The sequence below is a fragment of the Nicotiana sylvestris genome, chromosome 5 (assembly GCF_000393655.2).
Source record: "Nicotiana sylvestris chromosome 5, ASM39365v2, whole genome shotgun sequence".
Lineage (NCBI taxonomy): Eukaryota > Viridiplantae > Streptophyta > Magnoliopsida > Solanales > Solanaceae > Nicotiana > Nicotiana sylvestris.
In genome coordinates this window covers 65,621,294-65,637,637 of record NC_091061.1, presented here as the reverse complement: position 1 = coordinate 65,637,637, position 16,344 = coordinate 65,621,294, and the positions used below count along the sequence as shown (strand labels likewise).

The 16,344-nt window shown below is 36.1% G+C and overlaps 1 protein-coding gene and 1 pseudogene across 2 annotated transcripts; both read right to left on the bottom strand.

Annotated features, from left to right (window-relative positions):
• Nucleotides 1-5,040: 5,040 nt before the first annotated feature.
• Nucleotides 5,041-6,110, bottom strand: LOC138891230 (transmembrane 9 superfamily member 7-like; annotated as a pseudogene).
• Nucleotides 6,111-6,121: 11 nt separating this feature from the next.
• LOC104235016 (transmembrane 9 superfamily member 7-like) lies at nt 6,122-14,832 on the bottom strand. Of its 2 annotated transcripts, XM_070174426.1 has the most exons (5): nt 7,711-7,749; nt 7,509-7,619; nt 7,169-7,278; nt 6,981-7,093; nt 6,122-6,356 (listed from the first exon to the last, which is right to left on the bottom strand). In XM_070174426.1, exons 3-5 carry the CDS (start codon nt 7,232-7,234, stop codon nt 6,122-6,124), a joined length of 414 nt encoding a protein of 137 aa, XP_070030527.1. In that variant the 5' UTR covers nt 7,235-7,278; nt 7,509-7,619; nt 7,711-7,749. The 2 variants fall into 2 exon arrangements, with proteins under 2 accessions (XP_070030527.1, XP_070030528.1); XM_070174427.1 differs by lacking the exons at nt 7,509-7,619; nt 7,711-7,749 and adding an exon at nt 14,544-14,832.
• Between the last annotated feature and the right edge of the window lie 1,512 nt (nt 14,833-16,344).

The following is a 16,344-nucleotide window of genomic DNA, read 5'->3' as shown; positions in this document are numbered from 1 at the left end:
GGTCTCTGTTTAAAACTTAAAATGTCATCAATCTATTGCGCGGTTTTGTTGGGGGGGGGGTGGAACTTGTTCACGAATTGCCTGACTAACTCCTCCCAAGTTGTTATGGAATTTATGGGGAGTGAGTTTAACCATGTCTGGGCAGCTCCTGTCACTGAAAATGGGAATAATAGCAATTTGATTGCTTCCGAAGTTACATTGGGCTACCTTTAGGTTTTGCAGATTGATAGAAAATTTTTCAAGTGATGTTAAGGATCTTCGACTTGTGACCCCGAAAATAGGCCCTTGTTTTGCAACAAATGCAGCATGTTATTCGTGATTTGGAATGATTCAGCTTGTATCTGCGGGACTAAAATTGAGGTGGCCAGATTTTTAGTTGTGGTTTGTGGCCAGTCATAGAGATCTGCCTCGGGCACAACAGGTGCCATTGGAGCTATTGGTATAGCTGGGTGTTCTTCGTGATCTCGCATTGCTGTTTCTAATGGGTCAGTTGTTTGTTTTTTCGGTTGGCCCGGTTCAAGGCCTTGAAAACTTTCTCGGGATCTGATAATGCTTCAAATACTTTACCAGTTCTCAATGAGTTTCTAGGCATGCACCTGTGCAACCAAGTCGACAAACATTAAAAATTTCAATGTAAAAATTGGGTATAGAGAAAACTAACTACATTAAGAATTTTTGTACTTGTTTCAATCGTAATTTATAATACTGTTAATTCCCCGACAACGGCGCCAAAATTTGATCACGCTCAACTGTGTCTATTAAAAGACTAAGCGGGCGTTGCAAATATAATCCGAGGTATTATGCCCCATGTCGAATCCCACAAGGAATTAACGTATCAAGAGAATCCTTTAAAGTACTAAATTCTTATTAGTCAACCTTCTCAAACTTTGTGAATAACAAGTGGTGTTATGGTCACTACTACAGCTAATAGAATTAATAAATGAAGATTAACTAACACGCAGTTGTATACAATTGGAATAAAGGTCTAAGGTAATGGTTTCCCCCGTTGTTGAATTCCTTAGTTGTATGTTTCTTATAGCTTCGATTTAGTTGCCTATATCGATCATGAACTCTCCAACTATCATAACTCTCTCTCAAGTAATTATGATAATTTACTAGACGCACTCTCTCAAGCTACGCTAGTTAGATTCACATTACAACTCACTTAGATCACACCCAAGGTGTCGTTGTCTCTACTCCAACCTCTATACCCTCGGTTATGACTCTCGCCTATACTTCGGGAGTGATGTTGTTCAAACAATTACCTAAATATGCACTCTCTCTCAAGCAGATACATAATAAATAGGAACAGCTTATTGAGGATCCTTTCAACTAACCAAAATCAAAACGTAGTTGAACAAATAGAGATTAACAACCAACTCAAAACTATATTAATATAACAACAAGTTCATCCACAACGGGTTCACCCAAAACCTTAGATTAAAAGAGTTAGCTACTCATAACAATGATGTTCATCACAATAATCAAATTCATTACAAATCATAAAAATAAAAGGAAGAAGAGAAGAACTTGATGTAAAATACTCCTCCTTGCCTCTTGCCTTTCCTTTTCTTGCTCTCAGCTATCAAAAGTTGCCCCCCCCCCCCCTTTTGGGCGAGCTTGACCTTCTATAGGTTAAGTGAATTTGCCCCCAGACTTCTAAATTTACCCCTGAGAATTATTTTCCGGAACTGGGCTAGCGCGGTCACGCATGTGGGCGTGTTAATGGCCGCTCTAGTAGCCTACCATTCTGCCTCGACCATCTGGGCTAGCGCGGTCGTGCTAGTGGACGCGCTAGTCCAGTCCTTCATCTGGTTGATTCTTTTTCTCGTCTTCTCGCTTACTCAGCTCCTAGGGGTCTTTCTTGCTTTAATGTAGCTCCAATCACAACTTTAAGGCCTCATACAATCTCCTCATTCCTGCAACACAATTTAGAGCTCATTTTTCATCATTTAATTATATTAGAGCATTGAAACATAATCAAGCTGGGGCAAAACAATCGTCAAATGACATAAATCTAGCCTAATATCAAAGCACAAGGATAAACATCCTATATATTGGACTATATTCACCGCCAATATATTTTCTTGCACGAACAACTGTATATTACACTTTCAAAAGGGATATCAAGATCGACAACAAGAGTTGTGGTTAACGCAAAGCAACCAAAGCATTATGAGGAAACATACACAAAAAAATATTGTCCACAAATAAGTGTTCGTTAAGATATCATTACTTTAAATACTTTTAAACTATAATACATAATTATCTAACTAACATGACAAAATTGATCATTAGTGTAAGTTATGAAGATGTTCTTTTATTTTAAATTTATGTATTATGCTAATGTAAATATTTTTCGGTATTTAAATGATTGTTGTATTATTAAATATAAAAATTTTCTCATTAATTAAATTTTATTATTTCTTCATATAAATAAATATTTAAATCATCACGTGCTATTATTAACGTGTAACGTATATTAGTTCTATTAAAAGTATAATTGTTTAAGTTTGTGAAACTCAGGGGTCACCCTTGCATAAAACAACCGCTTTAGGCCCCATATTTATGGAAGCCCCATTTTTTTTTTACACATAATAGACTATTTATAAGTTTAAAAAAGAGTTCTGTAAAGTAAAATGTTTGATTTCTTTCTTTAACAAATATAGAGGAGAAGGATTTGCAACTACTATGATTTCTACCAAGGAAATTGCACTTAAAATAAATATCGAACTCGAATTTCGTAAGAAACGTGTGATATATAGAAAGTAACAATTTGATACGAATGTTGATAATGAAATCTCAAAATCTTTCGACGAGTTCTTTAGAGTTGATTTCTTTATACATAATAGACAAGGCTATTTTTTTCACTTCAAAATAAATTTGAACAATTCGAAGCATATGAAAATATTTTTGGTTTTCTATTTGGCAGTAAAAACTAAGATCACTAGATGTTGGAATTTGAAAAAGTATTGCCTTAATCTTGAATATTCTTAAAGCATAATAATCAATTCGATATTGATGGTTTAGATTTATTTTCTGAATTAAAAGTATTAAGAAAAATAGTACAATTAGAACATAATAGTTTAATTGATACACTTAATCAAATAAAAAGATTTAATTCTTTTTCAAATGTCTGAATTGCTTATGGAATAATGTTCATAACCCATGTTACCGTTGCTTCAGCGGAAAGAAGTTTTCAAAATTAAAATTGATAAAATCTTACCAAGAACAACAATGTTACAAGAAAGGTTAAATGAGTTAGCTATATTGGCAATTGAGAAATACTTATTAGGAGTTATTGATTATAAGAAAATTATTAATAATTTTGTGTCTAAAAAAGCTAAAAAAGAAATAGTCAAATAAATAATTAAAAAAAGAGAGGTTAAAGCCCCTCATAAAGTTTGGTTTAGACCACAAAATTCCTTGGGCCGCCTCTAGCGAATCTTTTACATTTTTAAGTCGGAGTTGACTTGAAAGCATGTAACAGTCGTGGGACTGTTAGGGGAAAGGCTTAGAATTAAGTCTTGCACGAGTTATAATTTTAAAATTTTGGCTCATTTATTTTTGTTGAGTTTGAGTTAAATGCTACTTATTGGGTTAATCAAGTTTTTTTGCACTTTCTGAGGGGAGTGATATTTATGTAAAAATCTTTGTCTTCTTATTTATCCGTGCTTCAGTTTATCGCACTTAAATTACATAAAGAACCAGGTTCATTAGACAAATTTAGGAGTACTCGAATTAACATTAAGTGATAATTTATTTGATGGGGTCGGTCGGCAAAAAGATCGTTAGTTCCCGGTCGCCAGGAGCAGAATTATAATACTGTGTGTATTCGGACAAATGTAATAACTTGTACTTAGAACCTGTATTCATATTTAAAAAATTTATTAAATATGTATAACTATTAAATTGCGAATCTTGCAACTAAAAGGTTATAGGTGGGGTCGAGGGCTCACTTGGTGGTGAGCTCTCTGCCTCCCACAACCCCATCACTAGCGTACCCCCCCCCTCCCCCAAACAACCTTGATGTAATATTGAATTTTTTATAATTTAAAAATGAACTATAGGATAAATAAGTTCATACTCCCTTCGTTCTAATTTATGTGAACCCGTTGACTGGGCACAAAGTTTAAGAAAAAATGAAGATTTTGGAAATTTGTGGTCCTAAACAAGTCAAAAAGGGGTCCATCGTATTTGTGTGATTATAAAAGTTTCTCATTAAGAATATAATTGTAAGTTTAAGCTAAATTGTTTTCAAATTTAGAAAGAGGTCATTTTTTTTGGAACGGACCAAATAAGTTCACATAAACTGGAATGGAAAGAGTAATTCATAAACTCCAAACTTTGACTCTGATGTTATGGATCCTTGATAACAACAGTCGTGATAGGTAGGGAGAAAAGGGACGAATACGACTAAACGAGGGCAAAGAAGTTTAACCCCAGTATCTAAACGGTGTATAATGATATAGTAACCGTTATGCTACAGCTCAATATTCTATTTAATCAGTTTACTTGTGATCTCTAAAATCACAAGGGAGTAATGTACCGTGGTAAATTGCTCATGCACAACAATGAAAAAGTGGATGATAGGAAGAATTTCAACTAAAGATTTCAATAATCAGGTATTAAAATTTTCATTTTTATTCATAGTACCTGTAGTTTTATTTATTTATTCTCTTTTGGCTTCTTCATATTAATCAGTTAAAAGTCGGAGTAGTGGAAAAAATAGTTTGTTACGGTACCCATTCAGTTAAGCTTTTCAAGATCTTCTATGACCTAGATCTGTATGAAGTACTCAATTGATCTTCTTTTTCATTTTCTCTCATTATATACAAACATTAACTGCTTCGTATTCTCCCTAGGGCGTTGATAAAATTGCAACCTTTTTAGTCATATATACAAGTATTGAGCTCAAACTCCTGAATTTATATTCGTTCAGTTATTTACCTAATCTATAACTCCTTTTCAACAAGTAAAGTTGGTGAAATTAAGCAATTTAATTTGTAAAAAAAAAAACCAGAAAATGACTGTTTGATATCAAAATGGCGAAATAGAAAAGTTACAGTAAGATTTCCCGGTGTTTATAGCTCCCTCACAATTTCCATAAGGTAAAAGTGGAGGGGAAAGAAAAGAGCTCTATGTTCCAAACATTTTGGTCTCTGTAATAATTCAATCTTTACATAGGTGGGATTGACAAGAGCAGTGATCAATCAATCTTTACAGCAGAATATATCTTCCGAAGAAACCACAAGCATGCCAAGAAGCCAATAGTCCCGGTGAGTAGAAAAAATGCATAAGCCCCAATCAGCATATAACCAAAGTAGAGAATACCTGAGACCAGCTTTGAGATTTCCAACTTGGCACTGAAATAGTAGATGGAATACAAGAATAGGTACAATGCAGAAGAGCCGGAAGTCAAATAGGCTCGCCACCACCAGCGATAGTCCTCACAGCATAATTGGAAGTAGGCTAGTACTATGGTTATCTCCGCGCAAGTGACTATAAGTATGGTAAAGACAATGAAGAGAAATCCGAATATGTAATAAAACTGGTTGAGCCATATGGATGTCAAGACAAAATATAGCTCTATAAACACTGCACCATACGGAAGTATGCCTCCGAAAAGCGTAGTGAATAGAGGATTCATGTACCAAGGCTGCAAAGGTATCAGTCTAGGAATCTTATTTGTTTAACAGGATCCTCAACTGCAGGTTTTCTATAACCAAGGAAGCTTCCCAGGAAGACTAATGGTACTGAAATACCAAACCAGAGAAGCACAAGGACGAACATTGTCCCAAAAGGTACAGCTCCAGAAGATTTCTCTCCCCATATTAGAGCATTCAGCATGAAAAAGATGGAAAAAAGAAAAGCAGGGAACATAAAGGCTGTTTGCAATGACATTTTTTTCCAGTCTGTTCCTTTGAACATTTTGTACAATCGAGCTGAGGAGTAACCAGCAAATAAGCCCATGAACACCCATAGCAAAACCAAGGCGGTCATTAGCCCACCACGATTAGAAGGCGAGAGAAATCCAAGTAAAGCAAATATCATTGTGACAAGGGACATTCCGAGAACTTGGATTCCTGTCCCAACATGAACACACAGTAAACTGGAATTTTCAGGTGGCCTGAAGACATCTCCATGTAGCAAGCTGAATGTCAAGGGGAAGGACAAGGAAGGTGTTAATTAAAAAACAATGTACCTCAAATGAAACGTCATATGTAAATACTACTTTGTTGTCTGCAACAATCTCTTGAGGTACAGAGTTTGTCCGGAATACAGTTGGCTTCCCAGGTTTGCATGTCGTAAGTTTAGTGTTCTGTTCATCCCACTTCTTGTAGCCATGGTTAATACTGATTCAAATCAGCATGTGAGCTCAGAACACGAGAGTTACCGAGAGAGAAAAAGAAGTTATCTCCAATAGATATGCATAGAAATGCCAAAGCAAACCAATAAATATACCTTCTAGTAACAAAATTATGCATTCAAATTTCATCATTCAAGGTTGCCAATGCAATGAAAGATCAGGGCCAATTAATCTGTAGGACTTTTGATATTGCTGGATCCAAATTACATGGAAACATAGTCAAATTAGACACTGGAAAACCTTGAACACTTCTATCACTCAAATAAGTGCACAAACTTGAGCAAGTAGAAACTATGAGAGCTGCTAAACAGGCCATGAAACTATGATAAACCAGCAGAAACTTAGAGTTGAATGCTGCATCACGAATGTTCGGAAACGTGAATGTCCTAGAACTACAATAAATGAAATGTACCAGTTACAAAAGACCACTGCCGCTGCACATTCTGAAATCATCACTAAGCATGCAAAACTAATTCTATTTCTGAATGCCTAATCATCGTTTCACAAAAGAGAACAACAGAAAAAAAGGTCAAAGGAAAATGAGAGAGAGAAGGGAAGTGGTATAAGAAGACTTTCATTCAAGTAGTGAAAGCTTGAAAGTTGTTCAAACCTGAGGGGAATAACCTCAAAACCAACAACACGAGCAGTGCCCGTCTCTAGATCCTCGTGATACATAACCTTGAAATTCAAATGGTTATTCATAAAATAACTTTTCTCTTTCCTCTGCAAAACCAACTTTTACAGTCAACAAACAATTAACAACATTCAGAGATGACAACAAAACAGTAAGATTCAGACCCCCAGCAAATCTCCCTTTAAATCCAACTTGAAATCCACGTTCATAAACTTTTTCTCCGCTTCCATCCATCTTTCGCCGAGGAACTGCCACAGGAAGATTGTCCAGAATCCTGTACAATGTCAAATGTATATGAGATGTATCCAAAAACTGTATTTAGTATCTAATCAGCACAAAACTAAATCTAATCAGCACAAAACTAACTTCAAAACTTATAACTATCTAGGCAAAAGTATTTAGGCATCCACAAGTCCATCACCACATAAGTAGAAATAAAACAGCACAATCAGCAAAATGACTTAAGTAAAACAAAGGGAGTCGCAATTAATTATTCACCCTTACATGTTAACTCGGTAATCGTCATCAATTTTGTCTTTGAAATTCTTAGCAGAAACTGCATCAAGTTTGATTCTACATGCCACTTTGCAGGACTCTGTCTCTCTCAATCTTGAACTGGAGAACTTTTTAAAATTAGCTCAGAACTAACATACATTCAAACCATACCATAATTTTCTTTAGTAATGGATTGCTAAAAGACACTCACAGTATAGATAGAATTCTCAATGCGGTCACCTCGAAGAACCACAGAGCATACTCAGACAGAACCTTGACTCAGTTACCAAGATAAATCTTTTCTGATGTGGAAGATCAGACTATGCTGCAACCACAGAGCATACTTAGACAGTACCTTGGCTCTGATACCAATTGTTGCGGAAGCCAAATGTATATAGTGTGAATAAGTCACAACTACTATACCAAAAATTATGACAGCCACCAAATAATAAATAAGACAATAAAACAACAATAAAGGGAACACCAGAATTTACGAGGTTCGGCTAATTTTGCCTACTCCTCGGACACAACCAATATTTTATTTCACTCCAAAAATACAAGTGAAATAATACTAAAGAAGAGAAGATACAAATGCCTTAAACAGATGAGAAGGCAAATGAGAGGTGTGTTTCAATCCTAAACATTAGGCCTTCTTTTATAGGGGAAAAATCTCCCCCAAACTTAACTCCCAACCAATGTGGGACTTTGGCATTTTGCCAAACTTCAACAAATCTCCACCTTGGCAAAATTCCACATTTTCAATTCTCTCTCAATAACAAATTTTGGTTGTGTCTTCATCTTCAATCTTCAGTGTTCAACAATGTTGATCAAATCCAAACAATGTTGAAACTTGATCGCAGTCACCACCTTAGTTAGCATATCAGCAGGATTCTCCGTAGTATGAATTTTCTTCACTGTGACTCCTCCTTCTTCTATGATTTCTCGTACGAAATGATACCGAACATCAATATGCTTCGTCCTTGCATGATAAACTTGGTTCTTCGCTAATTGAATAGCACTTTGACTATCACAAAAAATTGTGATACCTTTTTGTTCAACACCAAGCTCCTTTAGCAATCCTTGAAGCCAAATTGCCTCCTTCACAGCCTCTGTAATAGCCATGTACTCTGCCTCTGTTGTAGACAAAGCAACTGTTGACTGCAAAGTAGACTTCCAACTAACTGGTGCTTTTGCAAAAGTAAACACATAACCAGTAGTTGATCTTCGTTTGTCCAGATCACCCGCAAAATCTGAGTCACAATATCCAACTACAGACTGATTGTATTCCTGCTCAAAAACTAACCCGACATCTACAGTATTATGAATATACCGTAGAATCCACTTCACAGCTTGCCAATGCTCCTTCCCTGGATTGTGCATATATCTGCTAATAACTCCAACAGCTTGTGAAATGTCAGGCCTTGTGCAAACCATTGCATACATCAAGCTACCAACAACATTTGCGTATGGTACCTTTGACATATACTCTCGTTCAGCTTCATCCATTGGCGACATAGTTAGTACTTAGCTTAAAATGGGGAGCAAGTGGAGTACTAACTGGCTTAGTCTTGTCATCTATGCCAAAACGTTGTAGTACTCTCTTCAAATATTCTTTCTGAGATAAACAGAGTTTCTTTGAACGTCTATCTCTAATTATCTCCATGCCAAGAATTTTCTTTGCCTCACCCAGATCCTTCATCTCGAACTCCTTCTTCAGTTGATTCTTCAATTTATCAATTTCTTCCGAATTCTTGGAAGCTATCAACATATCATCAACGTATAGGAGAAGATATACAAAGGAACCATCTTTAAGCTTGCGCAAATACACACAATGATCGTATTTGCTTCTCTTGTACCCTTGCCGCAACATAAACTCGTCAAATCGCTTGTACCATTGTCTAGAAGATTGTTTCAATCCGTACAACGATTTTTCAAGTTTGCACACCATATTTTCTTTTCCAGCAACTTTGAATCCTTCTGGCTGAGTCATGTAGATTTTCTCCTCCAAGTTTCCATGTAAAAACGCAGTTTTTACATCCATCTGAACTAGTTCCAAATCCAATTGTGCTACCAAAGCCAACATAATTCTAATGGAGGAATGTTTTACAACTGGAGAAAACACTTCATTGTAATCAATTCCCTCCTTTTGAGCATATCCTTTGGCCACCAATCTTGCTTTGTAGCGAACATCTACTTGGTTAGGAAATCCTTCCTTCTTTGCAAATACCCATTTGCACCCAATTGCTTTCTTTCCCTTCGGGAGATTGGCCAATCTCCATGTATGATTCTGATGAAGGGACTGTATTTCATCATTCATGGCAATCCTCCACTTATCTTCTTCTGAACTTTGGACAATATCTTTATAAGTGGTAGGAACATCATCAGCTACAATTGAGGTTGCACAAGCAACCGTCTCTATGAGACGAACAGGTTTCGTTATTGTTCTTTTTGGCCTGCTGGTTGCTATTGATTCAAGTTGTTGTTGAGGTTCCTGAGTTGGAATCTCCTCTACTGGCTCTCCTTCCAGAGGGTAATCTTCATTTGTTTCCTCCTCTGCTTCTTGTGTAGGAAAAATAAATTTTCCCTCAAACTCCACCTGCTTAGAAGCACCTTTATTTTGTTTGGTGTCTTCTGTTACCTTATTTACCATAGCAGATTCATCAAAGGTAACATCTCTGCTGAATATTACTTTCTTTGTCATAGGACACCATAAGCGATATCCTTTGACTCCAGAAGTAATTCCCATAAAAATAGCCTTCTTTGCCCTTGGATCCAATTTTGACTCCGTCACATGATAATATGCAGTTGAGCCAAACACGTGCAAAGAGTTATAATCTACAGCAGGTTTTCCGTACCATTTTTCAAATGGTGTTTTGCCATCAATAGCAGCAGATGGTAGACGATTAATGAGGTGGCATGCATATGTAATTGCCTCAGCCCAAAATTCTTTGCCCAAGCCAGCATTGGACAACATACACCGTACCTTCTCCAGCAAGGTCCGGTTCATACGTTCAGCCACTCCATTCTGTTGTGGTGTATGTCTGACAGTGAAGTGTCGGACTATGCCATCATTTTGACAGACCTTATTGAAATGATCATTTTTGTATTCACCTCCATTGTCTGTGCGAATACACTTGATCCTCTTGCCTGTTTGATTCTCCACCATCGTCTTCCATTTGAGAAAAATTCCCAGCACTTCATCTTTGTTTTTCATTGTATACACCCACACTCTTCGAGAAAAATCATCAACAAAGGTTACAAAATAGTGCTTCCCACCCAATGAAGGTGTTTTGGAAGGACCCCAAACATCAGAGTGTACATAATCCAAAATGCCTTTAGTATTATGGATCGCTGTACCAAATTTAACCCTTGTCTGTTTCCCTTTGACACAATGCTCACAAAACTCCAAGTTGCAAGCCTTTACTCCTTTTAACAATCCTTGATCTGATAGAGTTTTCAAGGATTTTCCTCCAGCATGTCCCAAGCGCATGTGCCATAGCTTGGTTGCTTCTGCCTCTTTGTCGTCACTGGATGTCACTGTCGCTTGTCCCAATAACTGTACTGCCACGATAGCGGTACATATTATTATTCTTCCGATTAGCCTTCATTACCACTAGTGCACCAGAGCATACTCTCATCACTCCATTTTCTGCAATGATTTTGAACCCTTTTGATTCTAGGGCTCCTACAGAGATGAGATTCTTCTTCAAATCCGGTACATATCGAACATCTATCAATGTTCTGATCATTCCATCATGGTTCCTTAATCGTATTGAACCAATGCCATATGAGGTAAGAGGGCTGTTATCCGCTGTGTGGATGACTCCATATTCTCCTTCTTGAAATTCCACGAACCAGTCCCTGTTGGGACACATATGATAGCTACAAGCCGAGTCCATCAACCATATGTCTGATGATGTTGATGACTCTGTTGTAACTAATGAGAAGTCTGAATCATCACAATCAGCTACATTTGAATCCATAATGGCCTTTCCATTATTATATTTGGCCTTATTCTTCAACTTCGGACAGTCTTTCTTCCAGTGCCCTTTTTCTCGACAAAAGGCACATTCATCTTTGCTGGGTCTGGATCTTGACTTGGATCTTCCCTTCTTTGTCCTCGTTTGATTTTGAGGACGACCCCTCACAAATAGTGCTTCTCCTTCTCCGCCCTTCTGTTTTTCTCGCTTTCTTTGTTCATAGCTGTACAAAGCCGAACAAACTTCTCTGAGAGAAACTTCGTCATTTCCATGGAGTAGAGTAGTTTCAAGGTGCTCGTACTCATCAGGAAGTGACGCCAACAACATCAAGGCCAAGTCACCATCATCATAAGTTGTATCCATATTTTGCAAATCTGTGACCAACTTATTGAAACTGGTGATATGTTCATTCATCGTGGTACCAGGAACATAGGTGAAGTGAAACAGTCTCTTCTTCATGTACAATTTATTTTGACTGTTTTTCTTCAAAAATTTATCCTCCAGTGCTTTCCATAATTTACTTGCAGAAGTTTCCTTTGTGTATGGATATTTCTGCTCTCTAGCAAGGTAGGATCGAATGGTACCGCAAGCAACACGGTTGATAATTCTCCAATCTTCTTCTCCAATAACATCTGGTTTCTTTTCTTCAATGGCCAGATCTAGCCCTTGTTGAAAAAGGACATCTAGAACCTCGCCTTGCCACATCCCAAAATGTCCGGACCCGTCAAAAATTTCTACCGCAAATTTCGCATTTGACACAATTCTTGTCATAAGCGAAGATGCCAATGATGACGTATTGTTGACACTTGATGTAGATTCTTCTTGTTTATTGTCTCCCATCTTTGACACAAATATTATTTAATAGCTGACGACACAAATCAAGATTATTTCCTTTCTGGTGTGGAAGATCAGACTAAGCTGCAACCACAGAGCATACTCAGACAGAACCTTGACTCAGTTACCAAGATAAATCTTTTCTGATGTGGAAGATCAGACTATGCTGCAACCACAGAGCATACTTAGACAGTACCTTGGCTCTGATACCAATTGTTGCGGAAGCCAAATGTATATAGTGTGAATAAGTCACAACTACTATACCAAAAATTATGACAGCCACCAAATAATAAATAAGACAATAAAACAACAATAAAGGGAACACCAGAATTTACGAGGTTCGGCTAATTTTGCCTACTCCTCGGACACAACCAATATTTTATTTCACTCCAAAAATACAAGTGAAATAATACTAAAAAGAGAAGAATACAAATGCCTTAAACAGATGAGAAGGCAAATGAGAGGTGTGTTTCAATCCTAAACATTAGGCCTTCTTTTATAGGGGAAAAATCTCCCCCAAACTTAACTCCCAACCAATGTGGGACTTTGGCATTTTGCCAAACTTCAACATTATTCACAAGCAGAACCATTTCAAATAAAAAAACACCTTAATGTAAATTAGTATTACTATTATCAAACTATCCTCTATACAGAGAGGATCCTAGATTTTAAGTCAATTGGCGCAAACAACACTGTATCCTCTACATCTTTGTGGCAATATGTGCAGTCTCGGTATAATTAAAATATTTTAAAGATTTTTCAAACTACGTATATATTGTTCAATGAAACCTAAAATAGTGGCTATGACCACGACTGTCGAAGCTTTTATTCTGCTACTGCCTTGATGTATCGATAAAGTTACTAAACCAGAATGTCTATCAAGCATATTTCCAAGTTTACTGAATGTTTTTTGTAATGAACAAGGCATAAACAAAGGCCCAAAAAAATAATAAAAACAATGACATGAATCCTCAGGAATTATCATTTGATTAGGTGAGAAAACTTTTGCACTTAATTGATAATGCCTCTGAAGAAAAGTACCAGAAAATAAAAAAAAAAACAAACAAGAAAACCAAAGCTTTTCTCAGTCATTATCCCCCACACCAAATTTCTTGTATACATTATACCTTCATTTTCCTAATCACAAACAGACAATTATTTAGTATACAGAGTATCATGCGTTCATTGAAAATATTTTGGCATACAGTACCAATTCAGGATAGATATAGGTATATGTATCTCAAGATTAGGAGTGTGGGTGCAACCATGCTAGCTTTCGACACACTACATCTGCCAAACGATCATACCAGGAACTAGTAATGATTCAATACCAAACATTTATGATCGAAATAAACACGTATCATGCGGAATCTAGTAAAGTAAACATTGAATGACGATAAACCAGACAACAAAAGAGAAATATACCAAAAGATACACAGACATTTTATATGGTTCGGTCAATTTGCCTACGTTGGAGACGATCAATCCACTATATAAAAGAGAGTACAAAATATCAATAGAACAACATAACAAATAGGCACACACAAGTGGTAGGCGAACACTTGTCTCATAAATTCTCCCCCTAAACGAAACTCTCAAACCACTTATGACAACATTGTGGATACTACTAAATGAGAAAGAAGTATAATCAATTTATAGAAGTACAAAACATTTTCATCCAAGAAAAAGGACTAGCCAAATATGAAAGAATTATATTTTCTAGTCATAAAAGGAAAAATCAATTATGGTATATATGTTATACTTCTTTCAAGGAATAAGAAAACCAAATCCGGTAAGAAAATCAGGACAAATAGCTGACAAGACAATATGTGGCTATCATCTTTATATTAATTACTCCATTCGTTCCACTAATTTTGCTTGACATAGTTTGACTCGACACGAGTTTAAAAAGAAAAAAAAAATTAAAACCTGTGGCGTTAAACATGACAAATTTGACGAATCCGACTGATCAAAGGTGCAAATAGTGTCCGTAATATTTCTGTGGCTATAACACTTTTAAAATCTCTTATTTTAAACATGTAACAACATTAGTATGAGTAGAAAAGCTTCTTATTAAGAAAATATAGAAATGTGTCATTGTTGTTGAACGAACTAATAAGGAAATAGAAGGAAGGAGTAATATCATATTTGTCTCCGCGAAGAAGAACGTGAGAATATTTATCTACTAAATTTAAAATGCCAAGAACAGAGAGAGGAGAAAACTTTTTACAATTTGAAAATTGCGAGGAGCAACGCTGGGAAGATAGAAAGCATGCAAGAAGTGACATTGAAATAGCAGTAGTATGATCATCCACAAAAGCCGCTGTAGTGACCACAAACTGCGATACATCATCGTCAGTCCAAAGGCTTTCCACATTTTCTTCTGATCAGATTGTAGCTCAAGTATGGAGGTCGCTCAAGTGCCAGTACTCTCGTAGTCTACAAAGTAGAAGCAAGAGTGGAATTTATGACTGAAGGACGTATACAACGCCGTTCGATGGTAAGCTGCAGGTCTTCCAAAAGTCTACTACACTAATTGATTTTATTGCACAATTTGCTTTGCTTATTGGAGGATATATGCGTGCACGGAACGGCGATTTAACTTCCTCGGTATTCCATATTTAGGAAACCGCGTCCCCACATTTATATTACTCTATTACCGCACCTAATTTTTATCTATTCATCAAAATATTTAGGACGGCTAGCTAGATGATTAGTCCAGATATCATGTTTCAACCTCATATACATAGACAGTCATCTAATTTAGGGGAAGTAATGATTATATTCAGGCACTCCCTGATAAATTGCAGTGTTACTCTAAAACGAAGCAGCATGTACCTTTAGAATTCAGGTCGCACCGGCAGAAGCATAATTTTCACCAACGGTATTTAAAAAATAAAAAAGTAAACAAACAAAAGAATTAGAGGATTCAATAGCTAATACTCCCTGTTTCAGTTTATGTGAACCTATTTCTTTTTTAGTCCATTTTAAAAAGAATGACCCCTTTGTAAATTTAGTAACAATTTAGCTTAAACTTACAATTCTGCCCTTAATGAGAAGCTTTTATTATCACACAAATATTCTGGGCCCCTCTTTGACTTGTTTAGTACCACAAATTTCAAAAGTCTTTATTTTTTCTTAAACTCCGTGCCTATTCAAACATGTTCACATAAATTGGAACGGAGGGAGTATACTTTTTTTTAAAATACTTTTAATCTTGTATATACAGTGTACTTTTTTAGAAAGAACCGCCTTCCGCTACCGTGGCTCTGCCCATGGGTGCAAGGAAAAAGGTGTTTATCTGGAAAATTGGGGCTTACATGAATCTTTAAATTTTTACAATTTATAAATTTACAAAATTAGTATTGAAATATAATTTTCTTTTCTTAAAAATACATTAAAACCCTAAAATTTAAAAGTTGAATGATACAATCCGTAAGTGAAAAACAAGAATTCCTGGATAATGTGCCTAGTAGCTTCACATAAAAAGTAGTTATCAAAAAAACCAGATATACAGAAACAACAATTCATACTCCATCCGTCCTAATAAATGTGATGTTGCTTTTTTAGTTTGTTCTACGAAGAATCCCTTCATTTTTTTTACAACTTCCCATTAGTTCCTCACTTTGCTCCATTTCTGACGGAGAAAGCTCACTTGAGCAATCCTTTTTTGAAACAATATAAGTAAAAAACCTTTGTTTACCGTTAATGACAAATTTACGTAGCCTCGCAAATATTATGACATTTTTAATAACACAAGTTTCAAAAGTTATATAAATAATCAGATAAATATTATGACATGTTCTAAACAATAAGTTTTCAAACTCTTTATCTTTATCTTTTTTTAAATACTAAGCGTAGCAAAATAAGATCATATAAATTTAACGGCTTCATGTTCCGTCAAACAAGATTACATGAAATTAAAGAAGAGAATATTAATTTCTATCACGGTTGCCCTCCTAACTATTGTCCTCCAATTGGATATATATTGCTTTCTAAATATGTAGGAAAAAGAGTAGAGGGCAGGCTAA

Excerpts from the sequence above, each read along its gene's own strand:
- LOC104235016 (XM_070174427.1), bottom strand. The coding sequence starts at position 7,234 with ATGGAAGCGGAGAAAAAGTTTATGAACGTGGATTTCAAGTTGGATTTA. Across the intron at positions 7,094-7,168 it reads TAAAGGGAGATTTGCTGGGG|AGGAAAGAGAAAAGTTATTT; the intron begins GTCTGAATCTTA and ends TTGGTTTTGCAG. Across the intron at positions 6,357-6,980 it reads TTTGAGGTTATTCCCCTCAG|TATTAACCATGGCTACAAGA; the intron begins GTTTGAACAACT and ends GATTTGAATCAG.